General features: G+C 46.0%; 1 protein-coding gene across 2 annotated transcripts in view; it reads right to left on the minus strand.

The window, feature by feature from the left end:
• LOC132404239 (calcium-binding protein 1-like) overlaps positions 1-18959 on the minus strand; it is a 108426-nt gene extending 89467 nt beyond the window's left edge. The window contains exon 1 of one of the 2 annotated variants that reach the window (XM_059988353.1): positions 18341-18959. In XM_059988353.1, coding sequence (XP_059844336.1) covers positions 18341-18811 — 471 coding nt within the window. In that variant the 5' untranslated portion in view covers positions 18812-18959. The remainder of the gene's footprint in view (positions 1-18340) is intronic. The other variant, XM_059988354.1, reaches the window with a different exon arrangement.
• Between the last annotated feature and the right edge of the window lie 955 nt (positions 18960-19914).

Here is a 19914-nt window from a genome sequence, read left to right on the forward strand (position 1 = left end):
TGCCCAGAGAGTACCTGGGAGAAACGGGGGAACTTAGAATTTAAAAAGGGTACGGGTATTGAAAGCCTGGAAGAGGCCAATGTCCCGTTTGTGTGTGTCCAAGATGGGGATGCACGTGGTACTGAACCTAGTAACTGAGCTCAGAAGAAGTCTGAGGTATCTGATTCAGTGGAACGGGGCGGCCGTCCTTGTGGGTCAGATAGACTTGGTTCAGTGGAAAAAGCGTTAACCTTGGTAACCGTGGGAAGTGTGAGTTCCCAGGTGTTTGTACTCGAAGGTGTGTTCAAAGTTAATGCAGAATTTAAGAATGGGGAGACGAGGATTATTATTGAAGGAAACGGAAAGTCTGTAGTTCCCAAGTCGAATGAAGAAATTTTAAACCCGGCAGATCGCTTACAGAGTGAGCCGGGAGAAAGCAGGGCCCCCCACTCTATTGTTATGCTAGGATGGGATGTGAAGAGGCCGAATTCGAAATGCTACTTGAACGAAGAGTTCGAATTAAAAACCAATAGCCTGAAGGGTCCTGACGAGAGGGCTAGCCACCTGGGTAAAATTAAAGAATTGGGTGGAAATGGTCTAAGTTTAGGACACGGTGTTGATAAAATAACCCCTATGAAAGAGGCGGGCGGGAGTTTACCATGCCAAATTACTCAAGTTCCCCACGGGGGGGGACTCACCGGAAAAGAGGCGATGGTTAATGGGGATGCCATTTTAAACAGCAAAGCAGGTTGTACGGGATTGCGCCAAAGCCAGTGAATAATAAAGACAGCCCCTTGGAAACCTGCCAGCTAAGTAAAATGACCGAAACAATTAGTATCCGCATGAACTTTTGTAGATGCACATAAGCGAAGATCACAACTCCTTAGTTTTGTTGCTGAAAAAAAATAGGTGGTTATTAAGTTGAAGTCTGATGCTACGAGACTTTAGTAAGGTACAAGATGTTACAATATTAAAGGAAATGCCACTGTAATCGTTAACCGTTTGGATGTCGAATTAAATGTATACCTGTATTGCTCTGTAGTGAAAAGAGAAGTTTGTGTATTGTGTTAGATACAAAAATCCTGTAAGACTCTGTACGAATCCGTTTTTAACCGCTGGTAAAAAATGCCTTTAAGAGGGGAGGTGTTATGTCTGCAGCCCCCTCCTTTGTGAGAATTGCAAGAGCGCTAGTTGAGGGGGGGTCAGTAGACCCAGGAAATGGGAGAGAGACGTGCCGGATGCCTCGTTCCACTGGTGATGCAAATTAACGCGACATTGACCGTTGTCCCCTGGAGACCACGTTTGTGGATTGGGGACTATGCTACGTGCAAGCCCTCGGGCAAAGTGGGCTGGTTGAGAGAGAGATTGCATCATCCCAACCTGATTGACATCTGAGACCCCGTGAGGAAGTATAAAAGAGGGTCTGGGGGAACAACCCCTTTAGTCGCACCAGAAGAAACGCTAACGATCCCGTAGTAGCGGGAAGCCATTTGAAGGAAGCCACGTGCGTTGGATTCCTTGGCTGGAATCCGTGGCTGGAATCGGTGGCTGGAATCACGGAAAACCGCTTTTAGTTAACAACGGGGAAGCCCGCTCCCCTGATTCAACGGATTTGCTTCATAAAAGACCCGGGCAAGTTTCTTTTCTCACCAATCTCTCTCTCTCTGCAACAAGTGAAAACCCAGCAGTCCCCCAAAAGGCTGAAGCCTGCAGGAACTGAGTGACTTTTATATTTCCATCGGACAATATATTATCCCCTAGACAAACGATCGAGCTGTTTCTTATTGATGGTTATTATTAGACCCGCGCTTTTTGATTGAGTAGTGACGACGTATATTAGCTGAATGTTTGTATTAATCTTATTTTTGTGCCCCTTCATAAATAAAGACTTTTAAAAATAGTACCATCAGACTTCAACGGACCTCTCTATCTTTGCTGGTAAGTGATCCAGTTACGGGATTTCGTAACACCATCAACCAACAATCTCCACTCTCTTCCCAAAGGAAGAGGTGTCACTCCTTGTTTGGCAAATCTCCCTGCTGACCTGATGAAGAAGACCATTTTGTGTGGACCTTCACTGGCCAACCAGTATTCAGATTCACAAAATCGTACAGCACAAAAACTGTTCCTTCACAAAATCATGCCAGCATTAATCACCTATTTATCCTTACATTTCAATCAAAATCTCCTCAGATTCTACCATTTACCCACACACTAGGGGAGGGACTGTATCATGAATTAGGGCTCACAATAACCTAGTTGGTTCTCATCCGTCTCTCTCGATCATCACCACAAGCCAGGGCGGAAGGTATGGGGACCCTGAGATGCCTCACCAGTGTCGTCCAAAGGGACAGGTTACCGTTGCTAACTAACTTACTAACCTTTGAAATGTTGGAGAAAACCAGAGCCACTAGAGAAGCCCATGAGGCTACAGGGAGATTGTGCCAACTCCTTGCACACAACACAAATATCTACATTGAATCCAGGTCTCTGAAGGCACCAGGTAGGAGGTCTACCTACTGTGCTGCCTCACCATTACCACAAGTTTGCACTGTACCAGGGGGAAAAAACCCTTATTTTCCAACCTTTGACTGTCTGGGTAGAAGGGAAGGAGTCTAATTTTTCTGTACTGACAAGTGTGTGACAGACAGGGATATGGAAATAAGGCAGTGCAAGCTGTTAGGGCTGTTTCCTAGATGTAGCAACAAAAATAGCCCACAAACAGCAGACAGAAAACAAGTCAGTGAATTAAAATTTTGATCAGATATTTATTTTGATGTGAATATAGACTATTCGGCCCATCAAGTCCAATCCCTCCTCACTTTATCCCCCCGTCGCAATGCAGCTCTTTCTCTCACCTGCACACCATCATTTTGCTGCCCACCTATATTAACAAACCCACCAGGACATTTTGGAGATGTGACAGGAAACAGAAACCCAATCACAGAGAAATCTAAAAAAACTCAGCAGACAGTACCAGAGGTCAGAAAACAATGGTGTCACTGGAAGTTAGAGACAACAGGATTAAATGCTGCACTACACTGCCACTCTAATCTTTCTCTAACATCAGAAATCGAAGCTTTAGCCATACCAACAGGACTTGTGCTTTAATGTCTAGTCATCCTTTAGCACTGTGGGGTTCAAACATGCAACCACCAGATTTGAAAGGAAGAATGGTCCCAGATCAAGTAAAAGTAGTCCAATAATTGCAAACCAGAATGAGGCAAATAAACAACATTTATATACGGTTGTCTTGGAAGACAAGAATCAGTCAGGGTCTCAGTCATTCTTTGAATGAAAGGTTATTGTGAGCCCTGATTCATGATACAGTCCCTCTCCAGGTGAGAGTGTTCTTGTGAACTATTTGCAACCCAGACAGTTCCCCAGTCATAAATGCTGCCAGAACCCTTGTTCCTACATGGGCCTGCAGCAGCCGGCAAATCTATCACACTGGTCTTCCAAATAACTGTTTGTATGGATGGATAGTGTGTCCTCAGGCGCTCATAGGCTGGGGGTTGATTGCACGACGAGAAACTCGAAGCACAGGCATACAACTAGTGAAGGTGTCTGCAACTTGACAGCAAGCACCGTATTATTTATTGTTTTTATTTGCCCCATTTGCCTTTTGCACATTGGTTACTTGCCAATGACTTACATAAATTCTATTGCATTTCTTTATTTTCCCGTAAATGCCTGAAAGACAATGAATCCTGATGGTGACACTTGCACACTTTGATAATAAATTTACTTTGACTTTGAGACAGGCAGTGACTACAAACAGCCCTCGTCCCACTATGGTAGGCAATTCTTCACACTCAAGCACAGAAAACGTGAGATCTTTTCCTTCTTTGGAACCGGCTGCTCTCCTTCAGTGATCCTGATGTAAACAACACAACGTCCAATTATCTTTACTTACCCTTTCCACACAAGTCTAAATCACACTCCAACCCACTTCTTTTCAGAGGTCTTGATCAAAATAATTTTGTCACCTTCAGCAGGAGATTCCTTCATTTCACAGGTCCCCTGTGCTGTGAGAGAAACAGCCACTTCACTGCTGAAGGTTGCTCATTTTAATTCTCACATTCTCCTTAACATTCACAAGTGAAGTTAGATAACTGATTACATTCCTTCCCCCTCAAAATCTATTTTATTCATAAAATATACAGGAAATCCAGTGAGGATGTGTCGTCGTCTGCTTTCATTGACCTATCAATTCAATGCATTCTCTTACAATGTGTCCTCCTGAAACAATCTATTGGTGAAGTGCTTGTGACATAGGGCCCAGCACCTTCCCCACGGAGCCTCCACAGTGGCTGCACCGAGGTTAACCGAGTTCCTCGGTAGGAGCACCTCGCAACGTGGCAGTAGGCAGCATTCACTTTCACACAACTCCTCACACTGGAAGACCAACAGGTTCTTGCTGTTATTGCAAGATCTGATCGAGCGGGTCCACAACTACCTCTCACTCACCAAAGAGCTCATTTTTGACTACAGGAGGTCCATGAGCCTTTCCTCTTTAGAGGACCAGAGGTGGATAGGGCCAGTAATTTTAAATTCCTTAGCGTTATCACATCCGAAGATCTGTCCTGTGACCAACACACAAAGAAGGCACAGCAGCTCCTCTACTTTCTTAGAATTTTTCCCAGATTTGGCATGTCATCTAAAACTTTGACAGAATTCTGCAGGTGTACATTGGAGAGTATCCTGAATGGTCACATGGAGTCTGGTACTGAAACTAATGCCCTAGAACAGAAAACCCTACAAACAGTGGTGGATCCAGCCCAGTCCATCACAGGCAAAACCCTTCCTACCACTGAGCACATCTACAATGAGTGCTGAACAAGAAGGCAGTGCCAACCATCAAAGACCCCCACCATCCAGGCCATGCTCTTGAGCTGCTGGAGCCTTAGGTCCCACAGCACCAGGTTATTACCCCTCAACCATCACCTTGAATCTCAACTGATTCCACAACCTGTGGTCTTGCTTTCAAGGTCTCCACAACTCATTTTCTCATTATTATTTATTTACTTATTTATTTTGTGTCTGCACAGTTTGTCTTCTTTTGCACGCTGGTTGCTTCTAAGTCCTGGCTCCTGTGCAGTTTTTCATTGACTCTATTGTATTTCTTTGCTCTACTGTGAATGCTTGCAAGAAAATGAATCATGGTGACATATGCAAAGTCTGATAATAAATGTACATTAACTTTGAAGTTCTGGGCAGACCAATGCTCGTCTTTCACAGAGTTGATGACTTTTGAGCAGTAGTTAACATTTGTCTCAGTAAACGACCCGGGGAGTAGCCGACAATGCACAAGCAGTCCCCACTTCAACAAGGGCTGCTGGCCTGTGGCAATGTCAGCTTCACTGCAGCAATTAAGGGATGTGTGGTGCTTGGAACGAAACTCCGACAGTGTGGGAAGGATCGGTCAGAGACAGCCCCTCTCTCTACCAGTCAAGCGAAGTCCAGGTGTTGGCATTCTACCAGATGACTTTGACATTCTGCTCGAGAAACCAGTTCACAGGACGCATCGTGTCCTTCTCCTACAGGGTCTTTGGGACATTTGTGATTGAAGGTATCTCCCTGCCTGAACTTTCCTATGAAGTCAGATGGTGCAGTAGAAGCGACATCAACACAGAATAAATAGTTCGTAGAGTTGTAGCAAGAACTGTCCAGATCAATGGAAAATAATGAACACTATGCCAACAGAGCCACTAACTAAGAGCTAACGGCATCATTGCGACTAGAAAGCAGTAATTTAGAACTAAGTTAATAACTGCTCCTTTACAGCGTCTCTCTAAATCACTAATCTTCCTTCTCGGAAGGCAGACTATGGCAAGCAGGTAGCGTTGCTATCGCTAGGCTTCAATCAAGGTGTGACAAGGCTTTTGACAAAAGTAAGAGAGTTAAATACAATTGCAAAGAAGCCCTAATCGGCAGGAGTGTGCGTGACTGCAGGCTTCTTCCAGCTGCCCTCCTGCGAGGGCATCCAGACTCCATGGCAGAGAAGATGGTGCACTTAAGACAATGGCTGGAACGTTATCAGTGGCAATGCTGAGACAGCCAGCCATTTGTTCTGTAGGGGAGAGCTGCACACGTCGATTCGCAAGAGTGGATATTTCTATGTTTTACAACTTCCATGAGAAGTTGCCTGTCCACAGAAGAAGACTAAGGCCTGAGCTCTGATGATCACCGTCCCACCTCCAACCATACTCGTGCGTGACACCGCCATGGGGACTACACGTCCCACCTCCAACCATACTCATGTGTGACACCGCCATTGGGTCTACACGTCCCACCTCCAACCATACTCGTGCGTGACACCGCCATGGGGACTACACGTCCCACCTCCAACCATACTCATGTGTGACACCGCCATTGGGTCTACACGTCCCACCTCCAACCATACTCATGTGTGACACCGCCATTGGGCCTACACGTCCCACCTCCAACCATACTCATGTGTGACACCGCCATTGGGTCAACACGTCCCACCTCCAACCATACTCATGCATGACACCGCCATTGGGTCTACACGTCCCACCTCCAACCATACTCATGTGTGACACCGCCATTGGGTCAACACGTCCCACCTCCAACCATACTCATGCATGACACCGCCATTGGGCCTACACGTCCCACCTCCAACCATACTCGTGTGTGACACCGCCATTGGGTCTACACGTCCCACCTCCAACCATACTCGTGTGTGACACCGCCATTGGGTCTACACGTCCCACCTCCAACCATACTCATGTGTGACACCGCCATTGGGCCTACACGTCCCACCTCCAACCATACTCATGTGTGACACCGCCATTGGGCCTACACGTCCCACCTCCAACCATACTCGTGTGTGACACCGCCATTGGGTCTACACGTCCCACCTCCAACCATACTCGTGCGTGACACCGCCATTGGGTCTACACGTCCCACCTCCAACCATACTCGTGCGTGACACCGCCATTGGGCCTACACGTCCCACCTCCAACCATACTCGTGCGTGACACCGCCATTGGGTCTACACGTCCCACCTCCAACCATACTCGTGCGTGACACCGCCATTGGGCCTACACGTCCCACCTCCAACCATACTCATGTGTGACACCGCCATTGGGCCTACACGTCCCACCTCCAACCATACTCGTGCGTGACACCGCCATGGGGACTACAGTCCAAGGACGATGAGCCGCATTCCTGCTAAAACAACACACTGGCCTTGACTTTAGTGAGGTTGCCAACGTTGGAAATACATCACACAGTGTTTCTCACACCTTGAATACTGATTGATGCAATTCTACACATTTAAGGTAAAAAGTTTAAGGTAAAAAGTCACTTTACTGCCGTCAGTTTCTCTGTGCCACTATGCCCAAAGCTTGAGTGAACTGTGTACCTGCCAGCTCAGGAAAGGATTGATCACCACTCGGGAGGATGGAGGCGGGGTGTTGGGGATTGCGGGTGTGGGTTGTCCTCTTGCGGTGAAGCGGGCAGAATTGCTAAGGAGAGAGCAGCCCCATTCTTCAGTAGCACTGCCTTCTGGTGGCGGACAGGATTGTGGAGTGGTGCGGGTGGAATCGCCTGAATGTGGCTAAGACTCAGGAGGTGGTGATTGATTTCAGGAGGAATAGAACTGTGTACATTCTGCGGAAGAAGTTGAGTGCTGAGATGAGTCGATACTCATGGATTAGTGAGCTACACACCGGTTCGTTCTTCACCCTCAGTTCTGATGCCTTAATCTGTTTAATTTGGCTTGGCACTGAAATCGACCAAACACCTGTTCATTATCCGCTCTCGGGCCTGGACCACGACGTTAAAACCAGCCCCAGGCCCGCTCCAGCAATGGCCACCAATGATGTAGCTGCAGTCCTGTTGGCCGAGGCCTGCAGGATACCACGGCAGGCCGTGCAAACGATTCAAAAGCGCATCTCCGGACAGAAACTTACAGGCAGTGATTGTAGTTGTGGAAAAAGTATATTAAGTGGAATTGTTAGTGGTTTTGTAAGCTGTCTGCAAAACTTTGTCATTTCTTGCTAGTGCCACCTTCACCCTCACATTCCCTCAGGTTTAGTAAACTCCTGGGAGATCTAACTTTTTTGGATTGTAGTCTCTCCCCCGCCAGGTAACCCGATTACATTTTGGAACACAGAGCTGCAGTACAGGGCATCTCATTTATCATGGCAGTCTTATCCTACTTTACCTCAGGACTGACTTCAACAGCTCTGTCTGTCTCCTTCCTGGGCTGGCAGCTCATCAGGTTTTTTAGCCTCGCTGTGAAGAATTTGCACCTTAATCCTCACAAAATGCTGGTGTTACGCAGCAGGCCAGGCAGCATCTACAGGGAGAAGCGCTGTTGACATTTTGGGCCGAGACCCTTCGTCAGGACTTCTCCCTATAGATGCTGCCTGGCCTGCTGTGTTCCACCAGCATTTTGTGTGTGTTGCTTGAATTTCCAGCATCTGCAGATTTCCTCATGTTTGCACCTTAATCCTGTCTGTTCTCACATCATTGGCTAATCTATGCATGTGCAATTTCTCAGTGTGACTGGGAGCCTGATCACCCGAGCCAACCCCGAGAGGTCCTGGTTATATGTGTATGGAGTGGAAAAAAATTATGCCCGGCAGCTCATATCAGAATGGCCCTTTGTAAATAAACACACTATCTGCCGTTACTGCAGGATATGAATGTGCAGACTCCTTGCAAACATCTAAGAGAGTGCAGATAACACACGAAGCTGAGAATCTGGTTTAACAGCAGGTACCTTGCTCCCCAACCCAAGACCAATATGTTCTAGCTACACATGTTGAGTAAGTTCTTGGACTCATATTGACTTTGCTTGGGTCCAATTTTTTTTCTCTCTCTGAGCTGAGTCCTGTTAACTCCAATCTGCTGTACCTCCTCATGACCGATAGGGCTTGGTATGACCTAGATAGGACCCTGAGTACAATTTGTAGGAGCATGGGGGCGGTGGGGTAGCCTACTAGAGAAGAATTCCCACATTTTGGGGTGGTATTATAGCAGTTAGTTTAACGCTATGACAACGCCAGCAAACCGGGCTCAATTCCTGCCACTGTCTGTACAGGGTCTGTAACTTTGCCCTGCAACCAGCTGGGTTTCCTCCGTGTCTCCTATTCCTCCTGTAGTCCAAGGACGTACTGATTAGTAGGTTAATTGGTCATATGGGTGTAATTGGGCAGCGTGGGCTCATATGGCCGAAAGGGCCTGATACTGTGCTGTATCCCTGACTAAGTAATAAATAACGAATGTTTTCTGATTAGAATGTCAGTATGCAACAGACATAGCCTCAAGCTCAGTAACTTGTAGAGCCAGATGGTGAGCTCTTTTTGCTTCATGGGAGATATCCAGACATTGTCGAGGCGGGCCTAGATAAAAAGACAATGTATCCCCTCCCTCACACCCATCTCCCCTCAAAGCACCTCTTTGGGGGCTGTGGGTCATCTCCTTGGCTCCCAGGAGCAGAGGTGCAGCTGCAAAAGTTGTTGTCTTGCAGTTCCAGTGGTCCCAGATCCACCTGACCTCCACAGCTGCCTGCAGGGAGTTTGCACCTTCGACCTGCGACCATATGGATTTACCTGATGGAGGGTCTCAGCCTGAAACGTCAGCTGTTCATTCCCCTCCATAGATGCTGCCTGATCTGTGGAGTTCCTCTGGTAGTTTATGTGAGTGGTTCTGGGTTTGCCCCAGGAGCTCCAGTTTCCTCCCACTTTATAACTTTTTGAGGTAAGTGAGAGAATCTGGAAAGGGGATGTTGGGAGAAAGAGGAGGGAATAAAACTGAAGAGTGTAAATGGATGCCTGATGGGTGGTGGGGTGGACATTCATCTCCACTGAAGGAGGCGTAAGGCGCTCTTCCCTCCGCTAGCCTGCAAGTCACCCGTGGGCAAGATGTAGCACCTGCTTAGCCAACCCCCCTCTCCCCCCACCGGTCAGGGTCACATGAAGCCATGGGAGCAGGTGGTGGGTGGTCATATGAGCAGCTGGTGCCTATCACAAGTCCTGGTTATGCGACCACTGACGCCGGGCAGACAACCTCTGAAGGGTATCGATAATGGATGGGGCCACCCACCTTGTAAAGACACTGCCGAGAAGGAGGCAATGGCAAATCACTTCTGTCGAAAAATTTGCCAAGAACAATCGTGGTCATGGAAAGACCTGGATCACCCACGTCATACGACACGGCACAAGATGACAATGACAACTACTGGGACCCGACTGACTTTAAAGCTTGCTTCATGGTGTACAACTCCATAGGTATAACAACCCAGCATCACATTTACTGACAATGCTGAAGTCTGAGAGTGTTCAGCTGTGTAAACACACATGAATTAAGCAAATCTCAGAATCATAGTGACCTCTCAGCTAGAAGAACCAGTTTGGAATGCAATGCTGATTGAATGCCACGTTTTCCACTTTCCTCATCCAGCCAATCAAATAACCCCAGAATTCCCATCCAAAATAAAGTGTCATTCCCAATTCAGAAATTTGTAGTTTCAAGTCACACTCCAGAGATCTGAGCACAATATTTATGCATAATGCTAGTGACTGCTGGGATACCATCTCTTGATTGAAATGTTAAGAACATAAGAAATAGAAGATGGCCACTATCCATAAGATCATAACTAATCTTTTCTATTCCCTATTCTGGGTACCCTCTTACTCTTTCCCTTCTGCTCTCCACCTCCCTCTGGTGCCCCACCTCCTTCCCTTTCTCCCACAGTCCACTCTCCTCTCCAATCAGAAGCCTTTTTCTTCAGCCCTTTCCCTCTTGCACCAATCACCTCCTAGCTTCTCACTTAATTCCCCGCACCCCCCCCCCCAACTCACTCACCTGAATTCACCTATCACCTTCCAGCTTCTATTCCTTCATCTCTACTTTCTTATTCTGGCTGCTTCCGCCTTCCTTTTGAGTCCTCACGAAGGGTCTCAGCCCGAAACATTGACTGTGTATTCCTCTCGATAGATGCTGCCTGGCCTGTTGAGTTCCTCCAGCATTTTGTGTGTTGCTTTGGATTTCCAGCACCTGCAGAAACTCTTGTGGTGTTTTCACTCAATGCCACTTCCTGAGATAACCCCATATCCCCTGATTACCTCAATATTCAAAAATCAGTGTCTTGAATAATCCCACGGCCTTCTTAGCTAGTGAATCCCAAAGACCTTTATGTGAAAGAGTTTCTACATATATTTGCCCTGATTAGTTAACCCTTTACTTTCTGACCACCTTCCGTGGTTCCAGAGACCTAGCTGGGTGAAGCATCACCCCAATATCTACTCAGTCACACTCTGGAGAAGGAAAACTCTGATTTTAAACCTCTGTTGCCTTGCGACCATACCCACCCATGGGAAAGGCTTCGGGAGTAAACCCCGAGGAAGAAATCCGGAGCTGGGGTCCCTAAGGCAGTTTGATGTTGTTTACAACTTCACTCTGGCAACCTCTGCGATGACACTGGTGCCAAGCTGTATCGGCGCTTGCCCTTCCCTTGGACTCCATCAGTGACGTGGAGAGGGGGATCCCACTGTATGGGCAACAGCTGGTTCTTCAAATCTTCCCACCAGTGCTGGATTAATCTAGTAGCAAAAGTAGCATATGCTACGGGCCCTGCATTTTCGAGGGCCCTGCACTAAATGCTTGCAAGCTGCATTCTGGAGAAATTGACATCTCACCATATTCTCACGACGATCTGGCAGGGCTGTTGTTTTCATGTTGGGGGAGCTGCATGCTGCATGGTGTGTGTGTGCAGGCCTGTGTTGGCTCCTTGCTGTGTCGTGGTGACCTTTGTGCTATCTCCCACGCTCCCAAGCCGCTGTAGCGTGCGCTGTTATACCGCTGGAGGATGCGCCACCACGGTGAGCCTGCAACACACATTTTTTGTGTGACCCAGTTCATGATTCCTCATTTTTTTCCTTGATTTTAGGTAGTCTGAACCAGCTCAGGAACTTACAAGATCGGATTAGACTGTAAGTTTCAACCTGTATTTCCCAATTGAAATGAGTTTCAATAAACAACTAAACAGATCATTTTCAGAACACTATTCCTAGTTGGTTGTTGAGTGCATGTGATCCACACATGCTCATAGCCACAACAGTCACATAACTTTGTTATTGTTCACTAGTCTTTGTTGATACCGCTAATTAGCTTTTGTAACATAAACAATTTGTTTTTAAATGCATATTTCATTATTTTTTCCATTGCAGATGGCAATGAGCGACAGAGCCAGAGATATTGGACGTCATTATGCTTCTGGAAGTGCAAAACTTAAAGTGAAGGAAGAAAAAGAAAGAAGCGACCAACTTGTGATATCAAAAACACGTAAGTTGACAGAATATTTTAAAAATGAACTGTGGAGCACCATGGGTCAGAACAGATTGAACAATCTCACTCTAATGAGCATTGAACATGAAGTTCTGCGTGAAATAGACATCTCCAGTATCATCAACAAATTTGCTCATGCTAAGTCTAGAAAGTCTAACTTTTAAATTGTAGCTTTGTTACTTTTGACATTTGAAATTGATACCTACATGTAAGTTATACTACTACTGAAGTGTCAGACATTTGTCATATTATCTGGCTGTACAGCAAATGAAAAAATTGAATTACTTAACTATGCAAGTAAATGATTTATGTTTTAATACTTATGTGCATTTTTTAAATTTAGGGCCCCTTTATAATATATGCTACAGGCCCCGCACTAGCTTAATCCAGCTCTGCTTTCTACCCACAATCCACCAGAGGTGCAAACTCGTGATCCGCTGGGATCGACAGCTGCCTACGACTACCACCTATAATAACTTTATAGGCCTCAATAAGATCAAGAAAGTTCACCATCCCAGGAATCAATCTGGTGAACTTCTCTCACATTCCCACCATGGTAAACCAATCTTTCTTCAATCACTCATTGCTTTAAATGTGTTCTCATAAGTGCCCTATAAAATGGGAGCATTATTTCTCTACTCTTGTACACAAGGCATCACGGTTCCATAGCGGTTAGCTGTGTAACTTAGGGCGTCAGAGGTCAGAGTTCAATCCTGACGTCCTCTGTAAGGACTCTCTGTACCCCTGTGGGTTTTCTTCCCTTAGTCCAAATTCATTATACATGATTAAATTAGGGTTAAATCGGGATTGTCTGAGGTTGCTGGAAGGTGCAGATTGAAGCACTAGAAGTGCCTATTCTGTACTGTATTTCTAAATAAGTGAAATAGATCCTCTTTAGATAAAGGACATTATTTACCTTCCCAAGGGTTTGCTGCACTTGCACATTAACTTAGAGTTTTATTTACAAAGACACCCAGTTTCTTTTCATCAACACCACTTTTCATACCTTTCACCATTTAGTAAGTACCACACTTATCTATTTTCCACATTACATTCTAACTTCTCATTAACATAAACTGCTTGCATCTCAAAATCCTTAATGCATTCTGCACACAAGCCAATCTACTACCCAGCACTGCATCACCAGCAAACTTGGATATACTATACTTGATCCTCTCCTACAAATCAAAATGATAGGTAATACCCTACCAGCCTACAGATCCAACGTATAATCCTCCATAACTTCAGCCACTTCCTACGTGATCCCACCACCAGACACATCTTCCCCTCCCCCCCACTCTCGGCTTTCCGCAGGGATCGCTCCCAACATGATTCCCTTGTCCATTCATCCCCCCCCCCCCCATCCCTCCCCACCGACCTCCCTCCGGGCACTCATCCCTGCAAATGGAAGAAGTGCTACACCTGCCCCCACATTTCTTCCCTCACCACCATCCCAGGCCCTAGACAGTCCTTTCAGGTGAGGCACCACTTCACCTGCGAGTCAACTGGGGTGATATACTGTATCCAGTGCTCCCGATGTGGCCAGTTATACACTGGGGAGACCCGCCGCACACGGGGAGACCGTTTCACCGAACACCAGTGCTCAGTCCTCCAGTAGTGGCAGAATCTCCCTGTGGCCACACACTTCAGTTCCACAGACCACTCCCACTCCGACATGTCTGTCCATGACCTCCTCTACCGTCAAGATGAGGCCGCACGCAGGTCAATGGAACAATACCTTATCTCCCGCCTAGGTAGCCTTCTACCTGCTGGCATGAACATCCAACTCACAGACCTCCGTTGATACCCCTGCCCCCCCTTACCCCCATCCCTATCTATTATTTTAGCCTGGTTCTCTTTCTCTCTCTTTTCTCCCCCCTCACTATCATCTCCCCCAGCCCTACCTTTCTTTCTCTTTTATTTCCCATAATCCTCCACCTTCCCCCAGCCCATTTCCCTCCAGCCTATCACTTCCTAGCTCTCTACTTTATCCCTCCCCCCACTTCTTAGCCCCCCTCGACCATCCCACTCCTGATGAAGGGTTTTGGCCCGAAACGTCATCACTACCTCCTCCCATAGATGCTGACTGGTCTGCTGAGTTCTGCCAGCATTTTGTGTTTTTATTTATTTCCAGCATCTGCAGATTCACTCACGTTGCCTAATATCACCAGCATATGTTGTGAAATTTGTTGTTTGTAGCAGCAGTACATTGCAATACATAATAGTCATAACTGCAAATTACAGTAAGTATAAATATATTTAGAAAGTTAAATAAGTATCAAAGACCTTCTAAAAAGACAAATATACCACATTCACTGGTTCCTTTACTGTGGTTCTGCATTTGCAACATTACAATGGTGATTGTACTTTCAAGTTACTTTGTCACTTGTAAAACATCCAAGGATATCCCGAAGTTGAGAAAGGTACTTTTGAAAATGCCAGTTTCTTTATTAAGTTTCATTTCATGCCCTATCACAAGCCACATTTGAGCGATCTTTAATTTCTATAGCCATCCTCCAACCCCGTTGATAACTGAAGTGGGTCTTTAGTATGGTGGGAAGGGCCCTGGTCTGACAGCTGGGATTCAGGTCTGGTTGAGATTACCTGGCCTTATGCAGTATGTGCCGTGCAACCAAAATACTTGCTTGTTCAGGTAAAGAGACCTGTCAGACTGTAATCAACCCAGAAGTAAATTCTTCAATAGTGTGCGATCGCACCCTTATGTTTTATCATGTTATCATTGTCCATTCATTTACAAGCTTGAATTATGCTTTCCATAACAAAAGATCTTTGGGGAAAATAAGACAGAAAACATTGGCAACAACTGGAGCAGTGGATAGCTTCTGAAAAGAGAACGGAGTGACATCTCTGAACTCTCCGCAGATACGGACCATGTCCATCTGATTCTTTGTTAATTCCAGTTCCTTGGATCTCCAGGTTCTGAGATCTGAGTAAAGAGCCACCATCCCTCAAACATTCTCTGGCCCTCTGTCCACCCACCCGCTGCCAAATCATGAAGACTGCATTTTTAAATTGAGTAATGGAATTACTCATGAGAGTGGGACATTTAAAAAAAACTTATAAAAATGGACAAACCTGCACTACACATTGGGAGTGGGTGTTGATAGGATTTTGATTTTAACAGGTATAAAATGGGAATGTTTGTTCAATTAATTCTGAAACAATTCTCACCACTTTTGCTTCCCCTTAAGTAGAGCTGCACTATCTAGAATCAGAGAGAAAGAACTAAATGAGCCAAGAAAAGAGATGAACCAAACTGAAATTACTGTAAGACCAGCTGCAGTGCTAGAAAAGGAGTTCCTTTTGCAAAAAAGCAAGGATTTTTTCAAACTGTTTGGACATCAAAGAGCTGCTTTCAAAGTGTGGTCTCTGCTGCAAATCTTAGCAAACCTTTGTGCAGGAAGCACGATCTCACCGAGAGCAGCAAGGTAAATCAGTAATACTAAATCCATGGGTAATTATGGCACCTTGTTTAAATTGTCAAGATGCCTCTAACTACATGTAGAATTGTACCATATTAATCTTATCTTTAATTATAGTGAATAATTGTGACAACCCCATCCCACTTTCCTTTCCTGACGCTCCCGACCCTCTCCACCGACAGGAAGCCACACACGGAAGGAACACGGCCGGTTTTATCTCTGGTCGGCACCACCTAACATGTCACATTTCGATGAGGTTTTTGCAACATGCAATTGACATTTGGCATTGTGTGCACACCTGTGACTGAACTGGTGCCAGAAGGATGGGGCTCATCATGGTGGTACATTTTGCCAGACCTCACTGTCTAAATGGAGAATGTCTGGTTGGACAAGGTACCCAAGCATTATTCACAATTCAAAACAGCAATGGAGGAAAAGGGATGTGTTATTGTTAAATGGAACTTGGCACCTGTTCTATAAGATTACAGGTGTTAAGAACATTTAGAATAGGGAAAATGTGTCTTAAAGAGGTATTTATGAAAAATCTAGGATTTAGGAGAAAGCAGAAGAGGGGTTCAAAATCATAAGAGGTGTTGGTGACGAAGATACGGAGAAGAGAGCACTGAATTAAAAACCAAACATAAGAATTTTCCATAAACATTTGCGGTGATCTTGAATGTGCTGCATAAATTCATATCAGAAGCCTCTACAGATAGAAACTGGCATTAGCACAACAACTTCTTTTTAGGCAGGAACATTCCAGAATGCTATTAACGAGATGGTTTAACATTAATATAATCTCTAGAGCAAGTAGAGATTCTGAAGAATCTAAATAACCTTGGGCTCAAACTGAGAAGTTGAATAAGACTATAGAACCAAAAGACTTGGGAGCAGAATCAAGTGATTTGACCCACTGAGTCTGCTCCAAATGGTGTATTAGGGCCAAGTGTAAGCTTTTCCCATATGGCTGTGGAAAACTTGGTTCCATCACTACTTTACTGTGTGCTATGCATCTCATTTAAACAAATATTATCCCCACGTTAGGAATCTGGGAGATTCTTACTTAACGGGTCCCTGCAAAGTGGAACTGTAAATCCTACTCCAAAGCAGAAAGAAAGAATTTCATTTGCAGTTTACAAGTGGAACCTTTGTATTAGGATTAAGGAGCACAGACATAAGAATTTCGCTTTCTGAGGTCTGAAGGGTGTCTGGTGCTACCCGCTGCCCTGGGCTTTCTGCAAGCCTGGCTGCTATAGGTGGTGCACGAAGGGTTTATTGCCAAAAGGCAACCCAGAGACAACTGCTTGCCAGGCTGAGGAGATCCTGGGTTCTACTAATTATCTACTAATTAATTGATTTAGCCACGACTATATTACCTAGATAACAGATACAGGGTTAACGAAAACTCGCCAAACTGAATTAGCTATATATCCTCCTTCTACGATGCGACTCCATGCAGTGGTCTAACAATTAAAACTGCATCTCCGTTTTACGCTTAGGACACTATCGCAACCTTAAGTGTAGAGAAAAGGCGCCCATACGTCTTTGGAGTTAGACGGGAGCATTGAAGCCACTTGTCTCCTGATTAGTTATGTGATGGGAAGTTCCGTGTGGTCTGGTGTGATGCTGTATGCAGCGGAACAGCCCTGGACCCCCTGAGTCAGCGAGCTCCGCGAATGGTGATTGCTGGATTCCTTGCCCCATACCCGATCACTGTCAGAGCAAGTGGCCACGTCCCGGCTCTCCATGCCCGAAGCCAGAGCGTCTTTAACTGATTCGTTGCAACAAGTACAATACGACAGATAATGTGGTCAAAAGCAGCCCGGCCATGCCGCCAACAATGTGTTTAAACGGCGGATCCTAAAATTACGACGCGGAATGTAAGGACAGAGCCCCGAGAACCAGAAGACTGGAACGCGGAGAAAATCTTCTGACCAAGGTTCCCAGGCCTTAAAATGTTAACTGATTCCTTTAGACAGATGCTATGTAAGGTCAGGTTTGTAGCCAACAACAGCGCTGGTGGATAACTTCAGCGGAAGTTACTTTAAAAGTTTGAATTGGCCCAGCCAACATTTCACGCAGCCACTTCTAACCTCGCCTGGTGCCAAATAGGCTCCGAGGCATCGCCAAGAGCTCGACATTACTCTGATAACTCATCTACAGGCAGTTTCCGCTCCAGGAAACAATGCAGTGAAACGGCTGGCACAGGTGCACACTTGGGCAAACGGGACAGCGAGTTAAACTGACCCAATAAACACGCTTCTTGGCAAGCTGGTACTCTGCAGAGCGCGGCGCGGCGAACAGAGTGGTTTCGAGTGAACTTCTCAGCGCACCTGTTTAAGAGTAGTTTGCATCGGAGAACCATTCCCCGCCCTCTGTGAAGGGTGAAAGTCAACAGAAAAATCTGTCATTTGTCGAATCAATGTTTGTAACCCGTCCCATAACCCTCTGACAAATGATACATCTCTCTGCAAAATGCGTGACGACAAACAGATCCCCTGGGTAAATGTATACCATCCTGCATTTTAAAATCAGATTATTTGCCAAACTGTTTAAATCTGCAGCAAAAGCTGGAGGGACAATGATTCATTTACCTGACCAAACACCGAGTCCAACATGGGGCTCAGACCGGGGTCGACGTCCACCGACTGGAAGCTGGCCTTGCTGGATTTGGACGAGGAGGGCGACGCCGAGCCGCTGAGGAGCGAGCACTCGCTGCCGCTTCTCTCCAACGCGCCTTTCCTGCACCGAGCCACCTTGCTGCCCGGTGCCCGCTTCCTGCGCTCGCTGGTTTGCCCCTGCCCTTCCCCCCGCTCTCCTCTGCCGCCGGCTGCCTGCGGCTTGCCGCCCGTGCCTCGCTTCCTGGACGCTTTGGCGTCCGCCGCCGCCGCCGCCGCGGTGCCGACCCCCCTGGCCGAACCTCCCGCCGGCGGCTGCTCCTCGACCGCGTCGCTCCACTGACTGCCTCGCCTGCGGGGCGCGTTTCCCACGTGAAAGTCTCCTCTCGCCGCTCCGCATTTCAGCAGGGAAGTCTTGGAGTCGCTTTTTGTTATAGAAGAACTCATTTCCTATGTTATCTCTTAATATTATTGTTGTTGTTGTTATTCTACATCACCGAGCTTTCTGGGGCATGCCAGTTCTCTATACACATTGTACAGTATAGGAGAAGGCAGCGGTAGGTCTGTCCTTTAAAAAAATCTGCTTGCATCCTGAACACCCATGTGACACGAACACAATCCCTCAGAGGGGGGATTGTGAACCGAGTTAATCAGTACTCTCCATGGCCCAGTTACATTACGTTTGACTGACAACGCGAATTTGAAGCAAATCAGACTCAGGCACTTATGTAAAGGTTGGATTTTTTGGCTTCAGGTACAAAAGCAGATTAAAGTCGCAGTGGAAATATAAATAGATTAGAGTCTGGATGAAACATTCAACACTCCAAGTCTGATGGAAGACAACTGACTTCTCTTCGACTTTCTACCTTAAAAGATTTGAACTGCTGGTTTAATCTGAATTTTGCGACATAAATGACATTTTAAATTGCCCTTAACATTTTTTTTTTGTCAAATCGTTTAAATTACGCGACTGGGAATTAAGAATAAACCCTAGCAAAAGCAATCACCTTACTTGATCTTAATCTTCTCCCTTAGATAGACAGCACCCAAACTCGATCTATTGACAGGGTAAATCGCTTAGCTGAGAATCTCCTCCAATTTTAATCCTGTTTCATCCAGAATAAAATTCGTTGAAGACCAAACAACAATAGTTTTTAATTTGCTTCGGAGTTCTGAGACCTGAAACCGGGTTGAGTCTTGTGTTGTAAACGGATTCGTTTCCCTCTGTTCCTGCGAACCCGCAAGGCGGAACATCGTGTTTTGGGTAACGAATGAATTCAGAGTGAAGATTACTTCTCACAATGGAATCAAATTAAAATTGCTTAACACATTTTGAAAAGGAAATAATTATTAAAATATAACTTCCAAAAATGGTTATTGAAGTGCCAAAGCAATTCTCTTGTGAAAGTAGCAATCAGCGCCGCGAGAGCCACGAATTCCACGTTGAACAGCTCAGGCGTCAAAAACACACATTTGATCTCTTCTCCGCTCTGACCAGGTCGCTAAAACCCGATTCTGCAGGTCACTTTGCAGAGAGGCAAATCATTCAG

Source organism: Hypanus sabinus, chromosome 13, assembly GCF_030144855.1.
Source record: "Hypanus sabinus isolate sHypSab1 chromosome 13, sHypSab1.hap1, whole genome shotgun sequence".
NCBI lineage: Eukaryota > Metazoa > Chordata > Chondrichthyes > Myliobatiformes > Dasyatidae > Hypanus > Hypanus sabinus.